At 41.2% G+C, this 18,058-nt stretch overlaps 1 protein-coding gene across 3 annotated transcripts in view; it reads left to right on the top strand.

Annotated features, from left to right (window-relative positions):
- Positions 1-3,349: 3,349 nt before the first annotated feature.
- LOC120304293 (cAMP-specific 3',5'-cyclic phosphodiesterase 4C-like) overlaps positions 3,350-18,058 on the top strand; it is a 49,416-nt gene continuing 34,707 nt past the window's right edge. For 2 of the 3 annotated variants that reach the window (XM_039334683.1, XM_039334685.1), the window contains exons 1-2: positions 3,350-3,438; positions 5,971-6,050. In XM_039334683.1, the coding sequence (XP_039190617.1) occupies positions 6,009-6,050 (42 nt within the window). In that variant the 5' untranslated portion in view covers positions 3,350-3,438; positions 5,971-6,008. Of the gene's footprint in view, positions 3,472-5,970; positions 6,051-18,058 lie in introns of all 3 variants that reach the window. The other variant, XM_039334684.1, reaches the window with a different exon arrangement.

Raw genomic sequence — 18,058 nt, 5'->3', positions numbered from 1 at the left:
CTACTGTGGACACATTATATGAAGATCCAGTATTCTGAAAAAGTCCATAATTCTGGGAAATAAGAGAAGCATGACCAGTAGCAAGATGGACAGATTGTTACACAGTCAAACTAGAGTCTTGGACTTCAAGAGAGCTAATTTCAATAAACTTAGAGAGGGTTTGGGAAGGATTCCATGGATGTGCATAAAGAACTCTCTGATCAATTGAAAGATAAAAAGGAGAAGTACAGAAAGTGGAAAGAGGGACACATAACTAAGTCAGAATATCAGCAAATAGCCCGAGCCTGCAAAGATGAAGTGAGGAAAGCTAAGGCTCAAAATGAACTAAGGCTTGCGACCAAAGTCAAAAACAACAAAAAAAGCTTCTTTCAACATGTAAAAAACAAGAAAAAAGTGAAGTAAACAATTGGTCTATTAGTGGGTGAAAGTGGCAAGAAGGTGACAAGCAACAGGGAGAAAGCAGAACTATTTAACTCGTTTTTCGCATCTGTCTTTAAACAAAGGGAAAAAACAGACCAACCTATCAAAAATAGTGCCATAAAAAACAAAATAGAAATACAAGTTAAGATAGGCAAGAAAATGGTAAGTGAACACCTGTCCAGCCTAGATGAGTTCAAATCACCAGGACCAGATGGATTACACCCCAAGGTTCTCAAGGAACTGGCAGATGTGATCTCAGAACCACTGAACTATATTTTTCAAAGATCCTGGAGCACTGGGGAACTGCCAGAGGACTGGAAAAGAGCTAATAATAATAATAATAATAATAATAATAATAATAATAATAATAATAATAATAATAATAATAATAATAATAATGAATTGAAATAAAGAATAACTGAACATCTAGAACAGCACAAAAACAACAGAATAAGGCTGCCTGTATTGAAGCTTGTTCCAAAGAAACAGATAGCACAAGCATTATACTTGATATTGCAGTATTTGCATCTTTTAATGCTTGTGCTAGCTGTTTCTTTGGAACAAGCTTCAATGCAGGTAGCCTTATTCTTTTGTTTTTGTGCTGTTTTAGATGGTCAGTTATTCTTTGTTTCAATTCTTTTATTTCTTTAGTTAGAGGGTTTTGTTCTTCCTGAGGAAGAGGTGCCTGGTTTCCAAATGAGAACAGTTGTATATCTCTGCTGGATTCTTTCACTGCCAACTCCCCCTGGTTTGCCTTACTTCTGGTAAGGCTTTGATTTCTTTGCCCTGGGTAAACCTTTGCAGTTCGTCCAATTCTGTTTCTGTGAATACTTTATTTCGTATTATAAATCGGTGTTGATCTGCTAGTCTCTGTTCTGTTATTTCTGATTCTGGATGTTGTTCTTTCCAGAACTGGTGCATTCATTTTAGATATCCCCTTCTTGTTGGACTTGATCTGTAGTAACAGGTCATTATTTCTTTGTTTTCCATCACTGTGTATCTGCGATGGGTAAACACCTTTTTTTCCAGTAGTTCTGCAGCTGCTGGCCCTGGTTGCTCAGCCAACAGTCCTGAGTCCTGTAACCCATTTTTCACCAGATATCCAGGAACTCCAATATCTAGCGCGGATCTTGTTAACCCGGGTGACATCCGAGCCGGTATGGCATTCTGTAATTTACGTTTCACCATATTTTTTATGGGAGAGACACTCTTTGTCTGACTCCTCTGATGAGACCTGTCCAGTATGGTTGAACCTCTGGCATAGCTTTCATCTTCCTCAAAGTCCACAAGCCCCACAACCACGTAAAGGTAGTGCCTCACTGGGGGTATTATTATTATTATTGTTGTTGTTGTTGTTATTATTATTACAGTGATGATAGATGGATCATTGAAAGACTTGAAAGATCAGATTAGGTATGGATCATCATGGAGAATATCTATTTATGTTGTCACTAGGAGTCAACAATGACTTGGTGGTACATAATCAATTTACTTTCTTGAGGGGAAAATGTAGCAGATAAACCAGTAAGCTTTGGCCCTGGGGATGCCTATAGCCTCCAATACATCCAAACTGCCAATTTTCTAAGGCACAGGTTTTGAACAACAAGAACAATAAACTCCTAAGACTGGTGTGTCAAGAAGTAGCAATTCACCCAGCACTAAAGCTGATAAAAAAATTTACCCTTGCCACTTTGCCTCACTGCTACATTGTTTGCAGAACTTTTAAAATAAAGAAATTAGAACTAGACCTTTGGATAGGGCGGTGTTGGCTGGCTAGGGAATTCTGGGAGTTGAAGTTCACACATCTTAAAGTGCCAAGGTTCAGAAACATTGTGACAGAGCAGATAAGAACTCCAAACAGCAATCCACCAACTCTTTCCAGAAGTACGGAGATGATGCAGTCCTGAAGAAACCCCCATTTTCTTGGAGTTTTGTTGGTTGAGCAACTGTTGAAGAGAGACCAGACTTGCTGGGTAGGATTTCAGATGTGATCTATGGACTGATGCCTTTTTCTTGTTTTCTCCTAAGCCATTCCTGTGACATTCACACAAACAGCAAAGAGAGCAAAATCAAATGAAAAGAAAAGCATCCATTAAAGTTAACAGCTCTTAATTGAACCAGCAATGCTATCCCATCACCTGTGCTCTTGCAGGCTGGCAGTTTAACTAAAACTCTCCAAAGAGAAATAAGGGAAAGAGGAGAGGATTCCAGTAATATACATTTGCCTATTCCAGGTCTTTGGGAATGACTTGATAGGTTGAGAAAAATGCCAAATCCAGTCTAAACTTCTGGCTGACTGTGACCAACCATAGTACTTCAGTGTAAAACAGGGATCTTCAAACTTGGCCCTTTTATGACTAGTGGACTTCAACTCCCAGAATTCCTCAGCCAGCGTGCCTGGCTGAGGAATTCTGAGAGTTGAAGTCCACAAGTCATAAAAGGGCCAAGTTTGAAGATCTCTGGTCTAAAGCATCTGGCTGACTCCGAGCAACCATAATAATAATAGAAATAGAATGTGGCAAAGAAAGCAAAGATAGCACCAATAGTAATAGATGCTTTGGATGCAATACCAAAACACTTGAACACTACTGGCATTGACAAAATCACCATCTGTGAATTGAAAAAGGCAACTTTATTTGGAACAGCTTACATCCTGCAAAAATATCTGTAATATTATTAAACAACAACTTCTGCCTATCCCAGACCCTTGGGAAGGACCTGGTAGGTGAAGAAAAATGCCAAATCCAGCCTAAACGTCTGGCTGACTGTGAGACCCACCATAAGAATATTGCCAAAAAACAGGATGGGATTTTTCCTTTCACTTTTTCCTTCTCTGATTTGCTTGCACCTGGACAGGGAAGGGTTACACGCCTGTTTGAAAAGAGAGAGGGAGGGAAGGAGAAGTCAAATGAGTTTCCACAAGGTATTGCTTTCCTGCTGAGCTGCATCGTTTAGTAAGCAGCACCTCTGCACTCCAGGAGCGGAGAGGGTCCTTGTGCTTCTCTGTCCTGCCAAAGTGTAAGTCCATTTGGGAAACTGGAAAAGGAGAAGGTTGGTGATATGTACGCATCTTGGATTAAGAAGTTAGCAAAGCAATGTTGGCACTTGGATTCCCCCCTGTTTTTGTTTGGGTAGGATTGCCTTAGAGCAGTACTTTTTAAACTTGGGGTAAATTACCCCAAATTGGGTAAAAGTGATTTATGTGAACCCATTACCCAATCACAACAGGAACACTGAAATAAGGATATTTACTGTTAAGCAGTAAAAATGACTTTTTGATAAGCACTTTTGGGTAATGAAGGAAAAAGTTTGGGAAGCACTGGCTTGTAGGAAAGATAAACTGTAAATTGCTATTTTTGCTGGGATTCTCCAAAATGGAATGTCAAGCATTTAACCCAGTTCCTGATTCTAGCCCAGCACCTGTGTTCCATCTGAACACAACACATAGTTGGGTGCTGATTTTTCTTGGTACCCAGATAAACGGTCAACAGAACATCTTTGGAAGAATTGTGATACATGCCTGGCTGTTTGTAAAAAGCACTGGAGCAGAACCAGTGAAAAGAAAAGTTTGTAACTTTATGGGAAAAGTCAGCAGAGGCATGAAGGTATACTCATAAGAATATAAGGTAAACTGCAGGAACAAAGAAAAGTGCCCAGATAGGCCAGCATGCTGATTCCAAAGGGAACTGCCAGATTGTCTAACATTGAAGCCCATTTGCAGGATATATTGTGGGAAGCCATTCTGTTTTTGCTCCACCTGCTCGCACTTAGAGGTAGACTTTCTACAACCTGGAGGCTTTATTTATTTTGGATTATTGATAGAGCCCTCATTTGCATTCAGTGTGTTTAATAAGTAACTATTGCCACCTCTTGGAGACACACATTCCACACATTTTGCATTTGTGTGAAAAGACCCTGAAGATCCAGCCCATTGGTTTTCTAATGGACTTTTCCAGAGTATTATTGGAATTGGCCTTTTAAATATCCCTCACCCTCCAACTTTTTCTTTTTTCTCTCTCTTTTGGCCTTAGCAGAGAAAGCAACCATTTAATTCATTCATGAACTTTGGGTAACAAGCAATCTGGCCTGTGAAACTAAAGTATGCTTTCATCCTTCTCTCAGGCAGTTGTATAGCTCGTGGAGTTACCTGGTAGGAAACTGGGCCTTGATTTCCAGTGGGCCTCTGTGCCATAGCAAGTGGACTCCTTTAATATACCTTAAGTTGCATATTTAAAAAAAAAAAATCCTAGGAGAAAATAGCATTTTAATTATAAGTAATCTTCAAATTATAAACACACTTGGGCCCAAAATTTCTGTTCCTAAGCAAGGCAATTATTAAATGAGTCACATAGGATTTTATGGTCTTTTTGCGTGGTTGTTAAACACAACGATGCAGTTGTTAAGTGAATCATGCCGTCATTAAATGAATCTAGATTCCCCCATTGATTTTGATTTTGCTTCTTGGAAGCCAGCTGGGAAAGTTGTAAATGGTGATCACATGACTCTGGAACACTGCAATTGTCGTAAATAAAGGCTGGTTGCAAAATGCCCAAATTCTTGACCATGGGGATGCTGTGACAATCGTAAGGGTGAGGGCTGGTTAGAAGTCACTTTTTTCAGTGCTCTTGTAAGTTTGAATGGTTGTTAAATGAATGGTTGTAAACCGAGGTCTGCCTGTATTCCTTGCCAACAAAATGCAGGTGAGCACCAGCAGGCTTCAGCTGGCTTGCTCTGTCAGAACTGAGCCATTACTGACAGAAAACAAGCAGGCTGGTCTGGGTTTTGCTGGCAAGCAGTGAAAAGATGTGCGTTTGTGTCATCTGAGCATGTACTCTAGTGGTTAAGGCACCAGGCTAGAAAGGAAGAGACTGAGTTCTAATCCTGCCTTAGGCATGAAAGCCAGCTGGCAACCTTGGCCAGTCATTCTCTCTCAGCCCAACCCACTTCACAGGGCTGTTGTGGGGAAAATCAAAGGAGGGAGATGTGTTGGATTTGTCCTCTGCCTTGTTATATGTAAGAAATAATAAAGGCAGGATACAAATAAATAAACACAAAATTGACGATCTTGGAATGATCACAGGGAAATTGGGGAAATCTCACAATTACTTGGAGGGTGTGGGAGCCAACAACCCTGTTACATCAAGAAGCCCCAGACATCAAATCTTTCTTTGTAGAGGTGATCTTCTGATATGTGTTGGCTACTTGTTCTCTCTCCCTCTCCCTCTCTCTCCCTCTCTCCCTCTCCATCCATCCATCCCCACCTCTCTCTATCTCTATTAGCCATCCATCCATCCATCCATCCATCCATCCATCCCTTCTATCTGTCTGTTTATCTATATCTAACTTTTTAATCACCCATCTCCCTCATGGCTCTGGGCGGTGAATTATAATGAGGAAAAACTACCACTTTGAGGAGGAAAGTAGGATATAAATCTACCATAAAATTAAAACAACTAAAATAAAGATTGGTACAGTATTTGAGAAATCTTCAAACAGGCATGATTCATGATCTGTCTCTGTCTCCCTCCCCTTTTTTTAAAAAAAAAATAGGAAACAGAACAATAATTGTGCCTGGACGTTTTGACATCATGCGTCGCAGCCGAACAACCATGTCCTTTCTGAGCATGGAGGTAAGAAAGTTGGGGAGAGAAGAGAAATGGAGGCCATGATGGATAGCTGAGCTAGCTGGAGATTTGGGGGAAAAGCAGGACACATCCTTGCCAAACTGGATACCAGCAAACCTTAGGATACAGGGAGGTCCATGGAGGCACAATTTCAAAAATATAAGTTGGGGTCAAAGCTCCACCTCTTTTTTCAGATATTATGGGCACCATTTTGACTATTCTGATCCCTCCCCTGCAGACACCCTTATTGCGTTTGATATAAGGTTGTCTGGGTACTCAATTTGAGGAGATCAATAAATAAAAGATGATTACAATAAAGGTAAATGTTTCCCTGTCCAGCTGTGTCTGACTGGAGGGCACAGTGCTCATCTCCATTTCTCGGCTGAGGAAGCCAAGCGTTGTCTGAAGACAATTTCTATGGTCCTGTGGTCAGCCTGGCTATATGCCAAAGGCACACAGAATGCGGTTACCTTCCCACTGAAGTTGTACCTATTAATCTACTCACGTTTGATTATGATAGCAGCAGTTAAATACACAAAATAAATAAGATAATATGCTGGAAGGCAACTGACATTCCATGATCGGTCTTGTTTTATAAGCCAAATTATACATTTTTTCACAAGCAATTTACTGTACATATGAATCAGGATAGCCTGGCAATGCCAAACTTCCTTCCATCTTTCATGCAATCTCAGACGGATTCTTTATGCATTGCAAAACAACCCTTTTTTTCCTAATTAAGACATTGTGCAGCCATTGGGCATAAACCTCATTGCGTCTGCCTTGCTTATTTGAAGGCTGATGTGACCAGGCTTGGCATGGCATCCCTGATAAATCTGTGGTAAAAGGACACACATAACTTAGGAGAGAGGGCAAGGAAATTGCATGCCGTTGGCTATTCATCAGCCGATTAGCACTCTTAAAATATTCTACCTGAGTCAAAAAGGACAATACAGCAAGGACCCAAAAGAGCGAGGAGAGTTGTGTACTATATTGTTATTCCGCAAAGATACAATCGGCTTTCAGCAAATGTGGGCCATCAGAGATGTTCAGCAAAGCAAAAATTGTAGCCCATAAACAAGTGTGAAAAAGCTACCTATTTTATTGATGAAGTGCCTGCTTTGCATGTAAAAGATCCTCTGTTTCATATCTAACATCTTAAACCAGGGGTAGTCAACCTTGACTCTTTTATGACTCGTGGACTTCAACTCCCAGAATTCCTGAGCCAGCACAGCTGGCTCAGGAATTCTGGGAGTTGAAGTCCACGAGTCATAAAAGAGCCAAGGTTGACTACCCCTGTCTTAAACCTTCAGAGCTGTCTTTTGACTTCTCATATTTCTCCATCAACTGCCCAGCCAGGTGGTAGGTAGCATTTAACTGACTTAGACAGAGCCTGAAAAATGTAAGCAGAACTTGGATAGGAGACCATGAAGAAATCTTAAGGTTGCTGGCCAGACTAGGAAACTGAAGGGGAAAAAAAACTTCCCTGGAAGAAAGGAATGACAAACCACTTTCATACTTTTGCCAAGATAATTACAAGGATATATGCATGCAAGGAATCAAACTTGACATGAAGAAAACTATTATTCTGGGCAGGGGGTTGAAACTCTAAAGTCCCTTCCAATACTTCTACAGGTAGTTTTCGACTTGTATCCATTTGTTTAGTGATTGTCTGAATTACAATAGCACTGAAAAAAGTGACTTATAATCATTTTTTATACTTACGACCATCGCACATCGCTATGATCACACAATCAAAATTTGGATGCTTGGCATCTGGCATGTATTTATGACGGTTGCAGTGTCCCGGGATCATGTGCTCACCTTTTGCAACCTTCTGACAAGCAAAGTCAATGGGGAAGCCAGATTCACTTAACAGCTGTGTTATTAATCTAACAACTGCAGTGATTCACTTAACAACTGTGGCAAGAAAGGTCGTAAAATGGGGCCAAATTTACTTAACAACTGTCTTGCTTCGCAAGAAGACAGCATTGGGTTCAGTGGTGGTTGTAAGTCAAGGACTACCTGTATAACATATTGATCAATCAGATGAATGTTGGTCAGTTGGTTCGTGGTGTTTTCAGGATTTTGAGCTTGGTAGTAGTAAAAACAACAACTGCTGATTGGCCTCAAAAGGATTTTGCAGGCAGAATTGTTCTCCTAGCCAGGACCTGACATGTCTGATCCTTCTTTATTTTATTTTATTTATTTTATTTTTAAAATTTATAAGCCGCCCCACTCCCGAAGGACTCTGGGCGGCTAACAATAAAAAACACATAAAACATAACAAACAACAATACAAAAACAATCATCCAGGGGTAAGGTCTTCTTCTTCTTCTTCTTCTTCTTCTTCTTCTTCTTCTTCTTCTTCTTCTTCTTCTTCTTCTTCTTCTTCTTCTTCTTCTTCTTCTTCTTCTTCTTCTTCTTCTTCTTCTTCTTCTTCTTCTTCTTCTTCTTCTTCTCCTCCTCCTCCTCCTCCTCCTCCTCCTCCTCCTCCTCCTTCTTCTTGGATGATGGAGGCAAGCCTCAATCTGCACTGAAGATGTTTCAGCAGGTCAAGGGCAGCTGGGCTCCTTGTGTTTCAGGCCCAGTGTTTCTTGGTTACTGGTCACGCTTGTTCAGTTCTTCACCTGCCCAATTAAACTGGTCAGTGTTTTTTTCCCTTTGTGTTCCATCTAGCCTGCTGGGGTCATGGCTATCTTAGCATGCTTGTGCAGCTCACACATACCAGGGTTTTGTGGAATGGAGGACCTCAGGAACCACAGGATTGAAAGTTCAAATTTCATCAACAAGTGGCAAATGACAGGCTTTGCTGGTAGATGACTCTGGATTTTGCCGGAGATGGGAAAAGCCATTTAGTTCTTGGGAAATCTCTGCCAGTTCATGGGAAAAAAAATCACAGAACATAGAACAATAGTATTGGAAGGGACCTTGGAGGTCTTCTAGTCCAACCCCCTGCCCATAGTAGGAGATCCTATATCATTCCAGACAAATGGCTGTCCAGTCTATTCTTAAAAACCTCCAGAATTGTGCCTCCAGAATTAATCAAATCAAGGCAAATCAGGACTAGAGAAGATTGTAAGGAAACCTTGCACAGTGCTAACATGTTGTTGAGGGCACCTGTTTTGCATGCAAACCACTCCAAATTGGAACTCGGGTATCTTGCATTGAAATAGAAATTGCCTGTGCAGAAAATCAACTTTCCTTAACTTATCCATCATCCATTAGACTCAGTGGTGGGATTCAGCTGGTTCGCACCACTTCAGCAGAACCGGTAGCTAATTTTTTGTTGCCCAGGCCCAGAATGGACTTCTGGAAGTGGCATCCACACAGAAAACCGGTCGTTCACATATTTGAATCCCACCACTGATTAGACTCCTATACCTATAGCATTTTAAGGCAATTGGGACGGCATAACTGGGACTGCAAATTCTATCTTCTAAGGCAAGGGTTCCCAACCAGGTGTGCTTGCACCCCCTGGGGGTGCGAGACGATATTCCAGGGGGTGCAAAAACTTGGATTTTCAAAATAGTGTATATGCATAATTCGTTGCTGTTATTTCGAACTTTTGTAAGGAGTACAAGAATATATATCAGAAGCATTCTAGGGGTACGGGGTATAGAAAAGTTTGGGAGCCGCTGCCCTAAGCAATGTGGTCTTTTAATGATTAGCGCCCAATTTTACAATCTTTTTTGCTTCAGTCTCCAAATGAATCATCTCGACTGTTAGGCGAATCATGTGGTTATTAAGTCAATTCAGCTTTCCCCATTGATTTTGCTTGTTAGAAGCTCCTAAGAAGGCTGCAAACGGCAATCATGTGAGTCTGGGATGTGGCAACCATTATAAATACTGTACATACTAGTTGCCAAGCACCCAAAGTTTGGTCATGCGATTGTGGGGGACATTGCAAGGGTTATAAGTTCAAGAATTGGTCGTAAATCACTTTTTTCAATATCATTGTAACTTCAAATGGTCATTAAACGAGTGGTCATAAATTGAGGACTACCTGCAAGTCTAAAATGGAACACTAAACTAGGTAAAAAACAACAAATAAACTGAATATATTCCTTGTACAAGACAGGGTGAGATCTGTCTTGAGAGGAAAGACAAATTGCTCTCCTGAAAGTGGAAAGAGAGAGGGCTAAAAGCAATTTATGGGGGTGTTCCTGCCACTGTTTTAGAGTGACTTTTATTTGTATTTACATAAAGACAGTCCTTGACTTACAACCATTTGTTTAATAACTGCTTGAAGTTATAACACAGGGGTGTCAAACTGTCGGCCAGATGCATCATAGCGAAACTGCGCCCACCCCATTATCTGTAATGGCAAAAAAGTCACGATACATTGTAACACCTCACGTGACATTGCGAGTTTGACACCCCTGTTATAACAGTACTGAAAAAAAGTGACTTCTGACCCATTTACAAACTTACCACCACTGTAGTATCGCCATGGTCCTGTGATTAGAATTTAGGCACTTGGCACTTGGTATGTTACAATGTCCAGGGGTCTTATGATCATCATTTGTAACCTTCCCAGCTGGCTTCCTACAAGCAAGTCAACAATGGGGAAGCCAGATTCACTTAATGACCACATGATTCACTTAACTGCACTGATTCATTTAACTACTGCAGCAAAAAAGGTCATAAAATGGGGCAAAACTCACTTAGCAACTGCTTTGCTTAGCAACAGAAATTTTGGACTCAATTATGGTCTGTGTTGAGGACTACCTGTATTGTGGTAAACCAAGTTTTAATTGTGGGTTGAATAAATTATGGTTTGTTTCAATTCACACAGTGCTCAGGGGATTCCCATACTGTATAGCAGAGGTCCCCAACCTTTTGGGCACCAGGGACCGGTTCCGTGGAGAGAGATCTTTCCACAGATTGGAGTGGGCGTGGTTTTGTGTGCTGCCTGCATCCCGCAGATAGGGCTTTGCTTGTGAGGCCCGGTTGCTGGCATGCCACAGCCCGGTACTGGTCCACAGACCGGGATTGGGGACTCCTGCTGTATAGAATAGGGATTTGAGGATGAGAACTCTTCTTGAATGCCTGTGGTAATCATTTAATTCTAATCCAGATTATAGTCACTGTATTCACAAAGTGCATTTTCCACAAATAGTTGTCCCCCAAATTAAATCAATAGGTTGTTTACATTCTGGGGCCATAAATATGTCATATTACATTGACTCCGTTACAGTTCAATTTGGTGATGCTCATAGGTCACTTAGCAATATCCAAGATCAATAACTCCAACTTGATAATGCTAAACATCATAATATCTCTATTACGAATGCTAGTGGGTGACTTCCTTGCACTCACCAAACAAAGGGAGAACTGCAGCAGTCTCAAAGTTTATTCTGACACAACAAAACAAGACACCCTGCAAAAAATTCTTATGGAAAACGAAAGGACTCTTACCAATTCCAGAGGGTTTTAGCAGAGAGATTTATTGCGCAGGTTCAGAAGCAATAACAACAGCAATTCTGAACCCCAAGGGCAGATTCAGACTTCAGTTTTATACTTTCTTTTTCTCAGGAACAAAGGAATACACATTGTAATACATTAGGTTCCTTTCTCACGGGTATACAATGGAGAGTTTGCTTGGATACATTCTATCCAAGTGCAATGCACATTAGGTTCGTCACATACTACTAACACAGCACTATTCCAGTAATTATGCAGACACATCATTATTCTAGTGATTGTTCATCATTCCACATTAAAATGACAGCGAGGAATAGCACCCAAGCCTCCCTCAAGTCCAGCTTTGGGGCTTTGGGTTACAATCTAACCCAGGGGTCCTCAACTTTGGCAACTTTAAGACTTGTGGACTTTAACTCCCAGAATTCCTCAGCCGGCCAGGGCCAGCTGAGGAATTCTGAGAGTTGAAGTCCACAAGTCTTAAAGTTGTTAAGGTTGAGGACCCCTGATCTAACCCACACCAGCCCCAAGTCACAATTGTGGCTTGCCATAGAGCTTCATCAGTTGGGCAGGATAGAGAGGCTGGGCTGATTTGCCCGCTGCTTGCCCTTGCTGCTAGCTGGCTGGAACCAAACCAAGTTCTTCTTGGGAAAGGAACAGGCCTCAAGATATGGGCAAAAAAGTTGCCTCGCCATTACTGTGATTTGTGCCAAGCCAATGAGCCATCACTTCTCTGGAATGGCTGCCCTGAGGTGCCAATTAGAACCACAACAGGGTGAGTTCATGTTCTTTCTCTCTCACACACAAACACCCATACGCCTGCGCACACATTCATCTCATTAGCAGCCAATCAATCTTCCTCTCCACCCTCTGAGGCATGTTTAGCTTCTAGAAGCCAGGGATTGATGTGGAGCTAAGCATACATTTGTATTTTCCAGACTTTGGGTTGCAGAGGCAAGGAAGAGTGTTTGCACAACAAGGCACAGAGTGTCAGCATTGATTTATGTTGTTTTTATTATTTAAGGTACTGTGTTTACAGGCGGATTTTCAGAATCTGCTTCATCAATCAAAATGTACTAAGAAACACAGTAGAAAGTCAGTTACACTTTTTTTTAATCGAAGCAATTTACTCATTGTAGATTTTTAGAGTGCCATAGCTCTACCGTGAAGGAAATTTCTGGAGTTTGTTTGGAATCCTCTTGTCATTTTAGCGCAAAACAGAGGAATTGTAGCTGTCATATAAAGCAGGGCGTGTACTTTATTTTTAAGAAGGAAAATAGGAAATTTAAACATGGAACTAAATATTAAACTCCAGTGGCTACCTCAGTGAATATATGTGACCCTTATGTGGAGACTTTAGAAAGAGTATAGAGAAGAGCAGCAAAGATGATTAGGGGACTGGAGGCGAAAGCATATAAGAAACAGTTGCTGGAATTGGGTATGTCTAGTTTAACGAAGAGAAGGATGAGGGGTGACACGACAGCAGTGTTCCAATATCTCAGGGGCTGCCACAAAGAAGAGGGAATCAAGCTATTCTCCAAAGTACCTGAAGGCAGGACAAGAAGCAACGGATGGAAACTAACCAAGAAGAGAAGCAACCTAGAACTAAGGAGAAATTTCCTGACAGTCAGAACAATTAACCAGTGGAACAACTTGCCTCCAGAAGTTGTGGATGTTCCCAAAGTTTTTAAGAAGATATTGCACAACCATTTGTCTGAAATGGTATAGGACAGGTCTTCCTGCCTGAGCAGGGTGTTGGACTAGAACAGGGGTAGGGAACCTTGGCTCTTTTATGACTTGTGGACTTCAATACCCAGAATTCCCGAACCAGTCATGCTGTCTCAGGAATTCTGGGAGTTGAAATCCCCAAGTCATAAAAAAGCCAAGGTTCCCTACCCCTGGACTAAAACACCTCCAAGGTCCTTTCCCACTCCTTATTTTGTTCTATTCTGTAACCACTTTGTAGGCATCCTCATGTTTTGTTAGAAAGCACAGAAATATCAGAGGATCAGACTACACTTTGATTTCACGTTAACAAACTGAAGCATAATTTATTAAATGGGCTTGTCTAATAAAGTTTGATTTACTGAATAAGCCCATGTGGCTGGGTTTGCACATTTCACTAAGCCAGTTTCATGTAGTGGTTAAGGTGCTGGCCTAGAAACCAGAAGACAGTGAGTTCTAGTCCCACCTTAGGCCTGAAAGCTGGCTGGGTGACTTTTGGGCCAATCACTTTCTCTCTCAACCCAATCCGCTTCACAGAGTTGTTGTGGGGAAATTAGAAGGAGGACTATATTATATATGTTTGCTGTCTTGAATTACTTATAAAGTAATAAAGTAATAAATAGACCCCAACGCAGCCCTAAAGTGCCCAAAGTTCTACTCCCAGTATACTTCTTCATATGAAAGAGGTAGACTCCTCTTGTATAAGGAGGTCCAATTATATCACTTTTCCTGGCCAGCAGCTATTGATACATGCAACTGTTCCTCAGTTAATTTGATTAACATTCCCTTTAAAAGTCCGATAAAGGAAATATAGATAGTCCTCAGTTGGGACCTCCAACTTGATTGTTAAACAAAGTGATTGATAAATGGAACTGCAACTATGCTTATGATCTTACCTCAGTTTTCCTTTGCTTTATGGACCTGCAAAGGTCATAAATGCAGGAGCTGTCTGCAGAATTACAATGTGACATGTGCTAAACATTTGCTAAACAAGGCAGTCACTAAATGAGGACTAGCAGTAGTTAAAACCCATTGTAAAGATCCTTCCAGACCGTCTTCTTGCTCCCACAGTGGCCAGCAAAATGCCTCTGAAGATCCCCAGGTGACATACTTAGAATTGTAAGCTGGCCAGAGTCACTTAATTGAGTTGGGCAGCTATAGGAATGAATGAAAGAAAGAAAGAAAGAAAGAAAGAAAGAAAGAAAGAAAGAAAGGGCGTCCCCACTTTTGAGATCTTCTAGTAGTTGTCTTAGGATAGAAAGTCAACTTGGGTCTCATGCCTAATTTTAAAAACTAGCTCAATAAGCATATATTTCAGAAACGTGAGCAGTATTTTAAATTTGGGGGCGGAGCTACTCCGCTTGCCATGTTGCTTTCCAGCCTTGCCTTAATCCAAATTTCTCACATTTTCAGCATCCCCATCACGCCACCCGAATGCAGCCAGGCCTCACCTCCCTGCCATAGATTCTTTCCACCCCAGTGCCCCCTCCCCATGTCCCACCCTCATTAGCTCCGGACGTCAGCCCTTTTGCAGGCCAACCCATTAAGGCACAAGAGTGCACACCAAAGCAGAGGCATGATGCAGAGGGAAAGATTTACTGCCTGGCACGAGGGCAATTAGCTGCGTAAACATGGCCTAATGAGCGCCATTATTTTGCACAGCTCCCTGGTAACATAGACAGAAGCGTTGTCACCCCGAGCATCACCTTCCTAGCTGAGCCAGATCCAGAAGCTTCTGACTTCCCCGTTCCAGCCAGGAGATCAAGTGGGGGCTCGTTCAGAGATGGAGCACTCACTTTGCACATGGAGGACTTTTCCCTGCTTGCATCTGACCACAGTGCAAACTTGTCCTCATGTAATTGGCAGAAAGAATAACCTAGAGCAGTGTTTCTCAACCTTGACAATTTTAAGGCATGTGGACTTCAACTCCCAGAATTCCACAGCCAGCATTGCTGGCTGTGGAATTCTGGGAGTTGAAGTCCACATGCCTTAAAATTGCCAAGGTTGAGAAACACTGACCTAGCGGAACAGGAGGAAGAGCCACCACTAGGAGATGGGAGAAATTTGAGCTGTGAGGCTGAAATGTAATTTGAGAAAATGACTCAGGCTTGACCCTTCCTGGTTCTCTTGAAAATGAAGGGAGGGAGGAGGGAGGTACATTCAGATCTGCCAGATTCTGTTCCTTGACATACAACCATAATTGAGCTCACAATTTTGGTTATAAGTCATGACGATCATACAACGCAGGGGTTCTCAACCGTGGCAACTTTAAGACTTGTGGAGTTTAACTCCCAGAACTCCTCAGCCAGCCAGGGCCGGCTGAGGAATTCTGGGAGTTGAAGTCCACAAGTCTTAAAGTTGTCGAAGTTGAGGACCCCTGACCAACGGGTCACCACGGGACGGCCTCTGATTTTACACTGTAAGGTTTTCCACTTAGCCTCACAATTGCCCCAGCATTACTCAGGAATTTAAAAGAGCCAAAGAAACTCCTGAGCTGAGGTTTCAGCAAGCAAACAACTTTTATTTTGATCAAAACAGAGTTGGGTGACCCCATCTCTCTTTGTGGCTGGTAGAGAGATGAAGGCAACAGCCAGAAAAGATGTCTTCCACCTTTTATACCTTTTCAGAACAAAGAGATCAGGTCTTGGTACTAGGCATAAGATGGCACAAAAAAATAATTCCTAGATGATGACTCATACACAACAACCTAGGCTCCATCCGTAATTCCTTTCCCCCTCCCCTTACTGTGCTCTTTTCATATAAGCAATCACCTATACCTAAAGCATCTGATCAAGCAATTAACTACAAAATAATGATTACAAAATAACAAAACAATGATTACATGATAATACTATAAGTATCAATATAGAATGGTTACTATATACATAACAAATGCTAATGTCAAACTTAAACATACTAAAATCATAAGCATAATAAAATCCCTTCAACACCATGATTTATGGTCATTAAGTGAACACCACAGTCGCTAAGTGAACCCATTGTTCACAAAAACATTGTAAATTGTGGTCACGTGATCGCAGGGCATTGCAAAGATCCATAAATGTGGGACAGTTGCCAAGTACCCAAAATGTGGTCACGTGACTGCAGGGGGGCATCAGCCATTATTATTTTGAATCCAGATCATAAGTCCCATTTTGGGGCTCTGTCATAACTTCAAGTAACTTCAAATAGTTGCTAAGCAACTTGTTATAAGTCAAGGACTCCCTGTAACTTATAATAAGGGCCCTGATTCAAATGGGAGGGGCTGTGCTTTGCACATCGAGGCCTGGCATCTTAATAATAATAATAATAATAATAAGAATAAGAATAATAAGAATAATAATAATAATAATAATAATAATAATAATAATAATAATAAGAAGAAGAAGAAGAAGAAGAAGAAGAAGAAGAAGAAGAAGAAGAAGAAGAAGAAGAAGAAGAAGAAGAAGAAGAAGAAGAAGAAAATGTTTCTACCAATCCATCAATGGAGAAACTGCAAAGAATCAGTCAGTACCTGACAAGGAAGAAACAGTGCAGTTCTGGAAGCAGATATGGGATAACCCAAAGAAATACAACAAGGATGCGGCTTGGTTAAAAGAGGTGGATGCAAATAAAACAGAAGTTGAAATGAAAGAACTAGTAATAACAACAAAAATGGTACAAAAAAGAGCAAAGAAAATCAAAAATTGGTCAGCACCAGGTGAAGATGAACTGCATGGGTTTTGGTTGAAACATCTAACTGTTATACACCCACTCATTGCCAACAGTTCAACAATATACTACAAGGAGGAGAAATTGAAAAGTGGCTAACAACTGGGAAAACCTACCTAATAATGAAAAATCCAGCAAAAGGGGCAACACCAGGTAACTACAGGCCAATTACCTGCTTACCAACAACTTTCAAATTACTAACTGGTGTGGTAGCTGATGCAGTGCAACAGCATCTAGTTGAAAACAATCTCTTTCCACCTGAGCAGAAAGGAAACCGCCCCAATAGCAGAGGAACAAAAGATCAACTCCTAATAGACAAAATGATCTTGGAAAACTGCAAGAGAAGGAAGACCAACCTGAATGTGGCATGGATTGACTACAAAAAGGCATTTGACTCTCTGCCACATGATTGGATAATCAAGTGCCTAGAAATAACAGGAGTCAGTAGAAACATCAGAAAATTTGTGCAAAGATCGATGGCACAATGGAAGACACAGTTGCAGATCAATGGTGAGAGGCTGGGAGAGGTTAATATCAAGAGAGGAATATTTCAAGGAGATTCATTATCACCATTACTATTTGTTATTGCACTGTTTCCTCTGTCAACAATACTGAATAACTCAGGACATGGCTATCAAACATCAAAAACATCTGCCAGACTATCCCACCTCCTTTATATGGATGATCTGAAGCTGTATGGAAAAACATCATCTGAAATAGAATCGCTGCTCAACACTGTCCGTATATATAGCCAAGATATTGTAATGGAGTTTGGCTTGGACAAATGTGCCACACTTACTATCAAACAAGGAAAAATAGTGAAAACTGAAGGAATCAAGATGCCCCACGAAAATAACATTAAGAGTCTGGATGAGGAAGAGTACTACAAATACTTGGGTATCCTTCAAGCTGACAACATCAAGCACACTGAAGTCAAGAAAAAGATTAGAGGTGAATACATCAAGAGAGTGAAGAAGATCTTAAATCCAAACTCAATGGAGGAAATACCATAAAGGCAATCAACACCTGGGCAATCCTAGTCATTAGGTACACAGCTGGAATAGTGGACTGGACTCAAGCAGAACTAAAAGCAATGGATAGGCAGACCAGAAAAATAATGACAATGAATCATGCCCTTCATCCACGCAGTGACA

This window comes from Crotalus tigris, unplaced genomic scaffold (genome assembly GCF_016545835.1).
Source record: "Crotalus tigris isolate CLP2741 ecotype Arizona unplaced genomic scaffold, ASM1654583v1 scf7180000017633.3093840, whole genome shotgun sequence".
NCBI classification, from domain to species: domain Eukaryota; kingdom Metazoa; phylum Chordata; class Lepidosauria; order Squamata; family Viperidae; genus Crotalus; species Crotalus tigris.
This window is presented reverse-complemented; position numbering and strand designations above follow the sequence as displayed.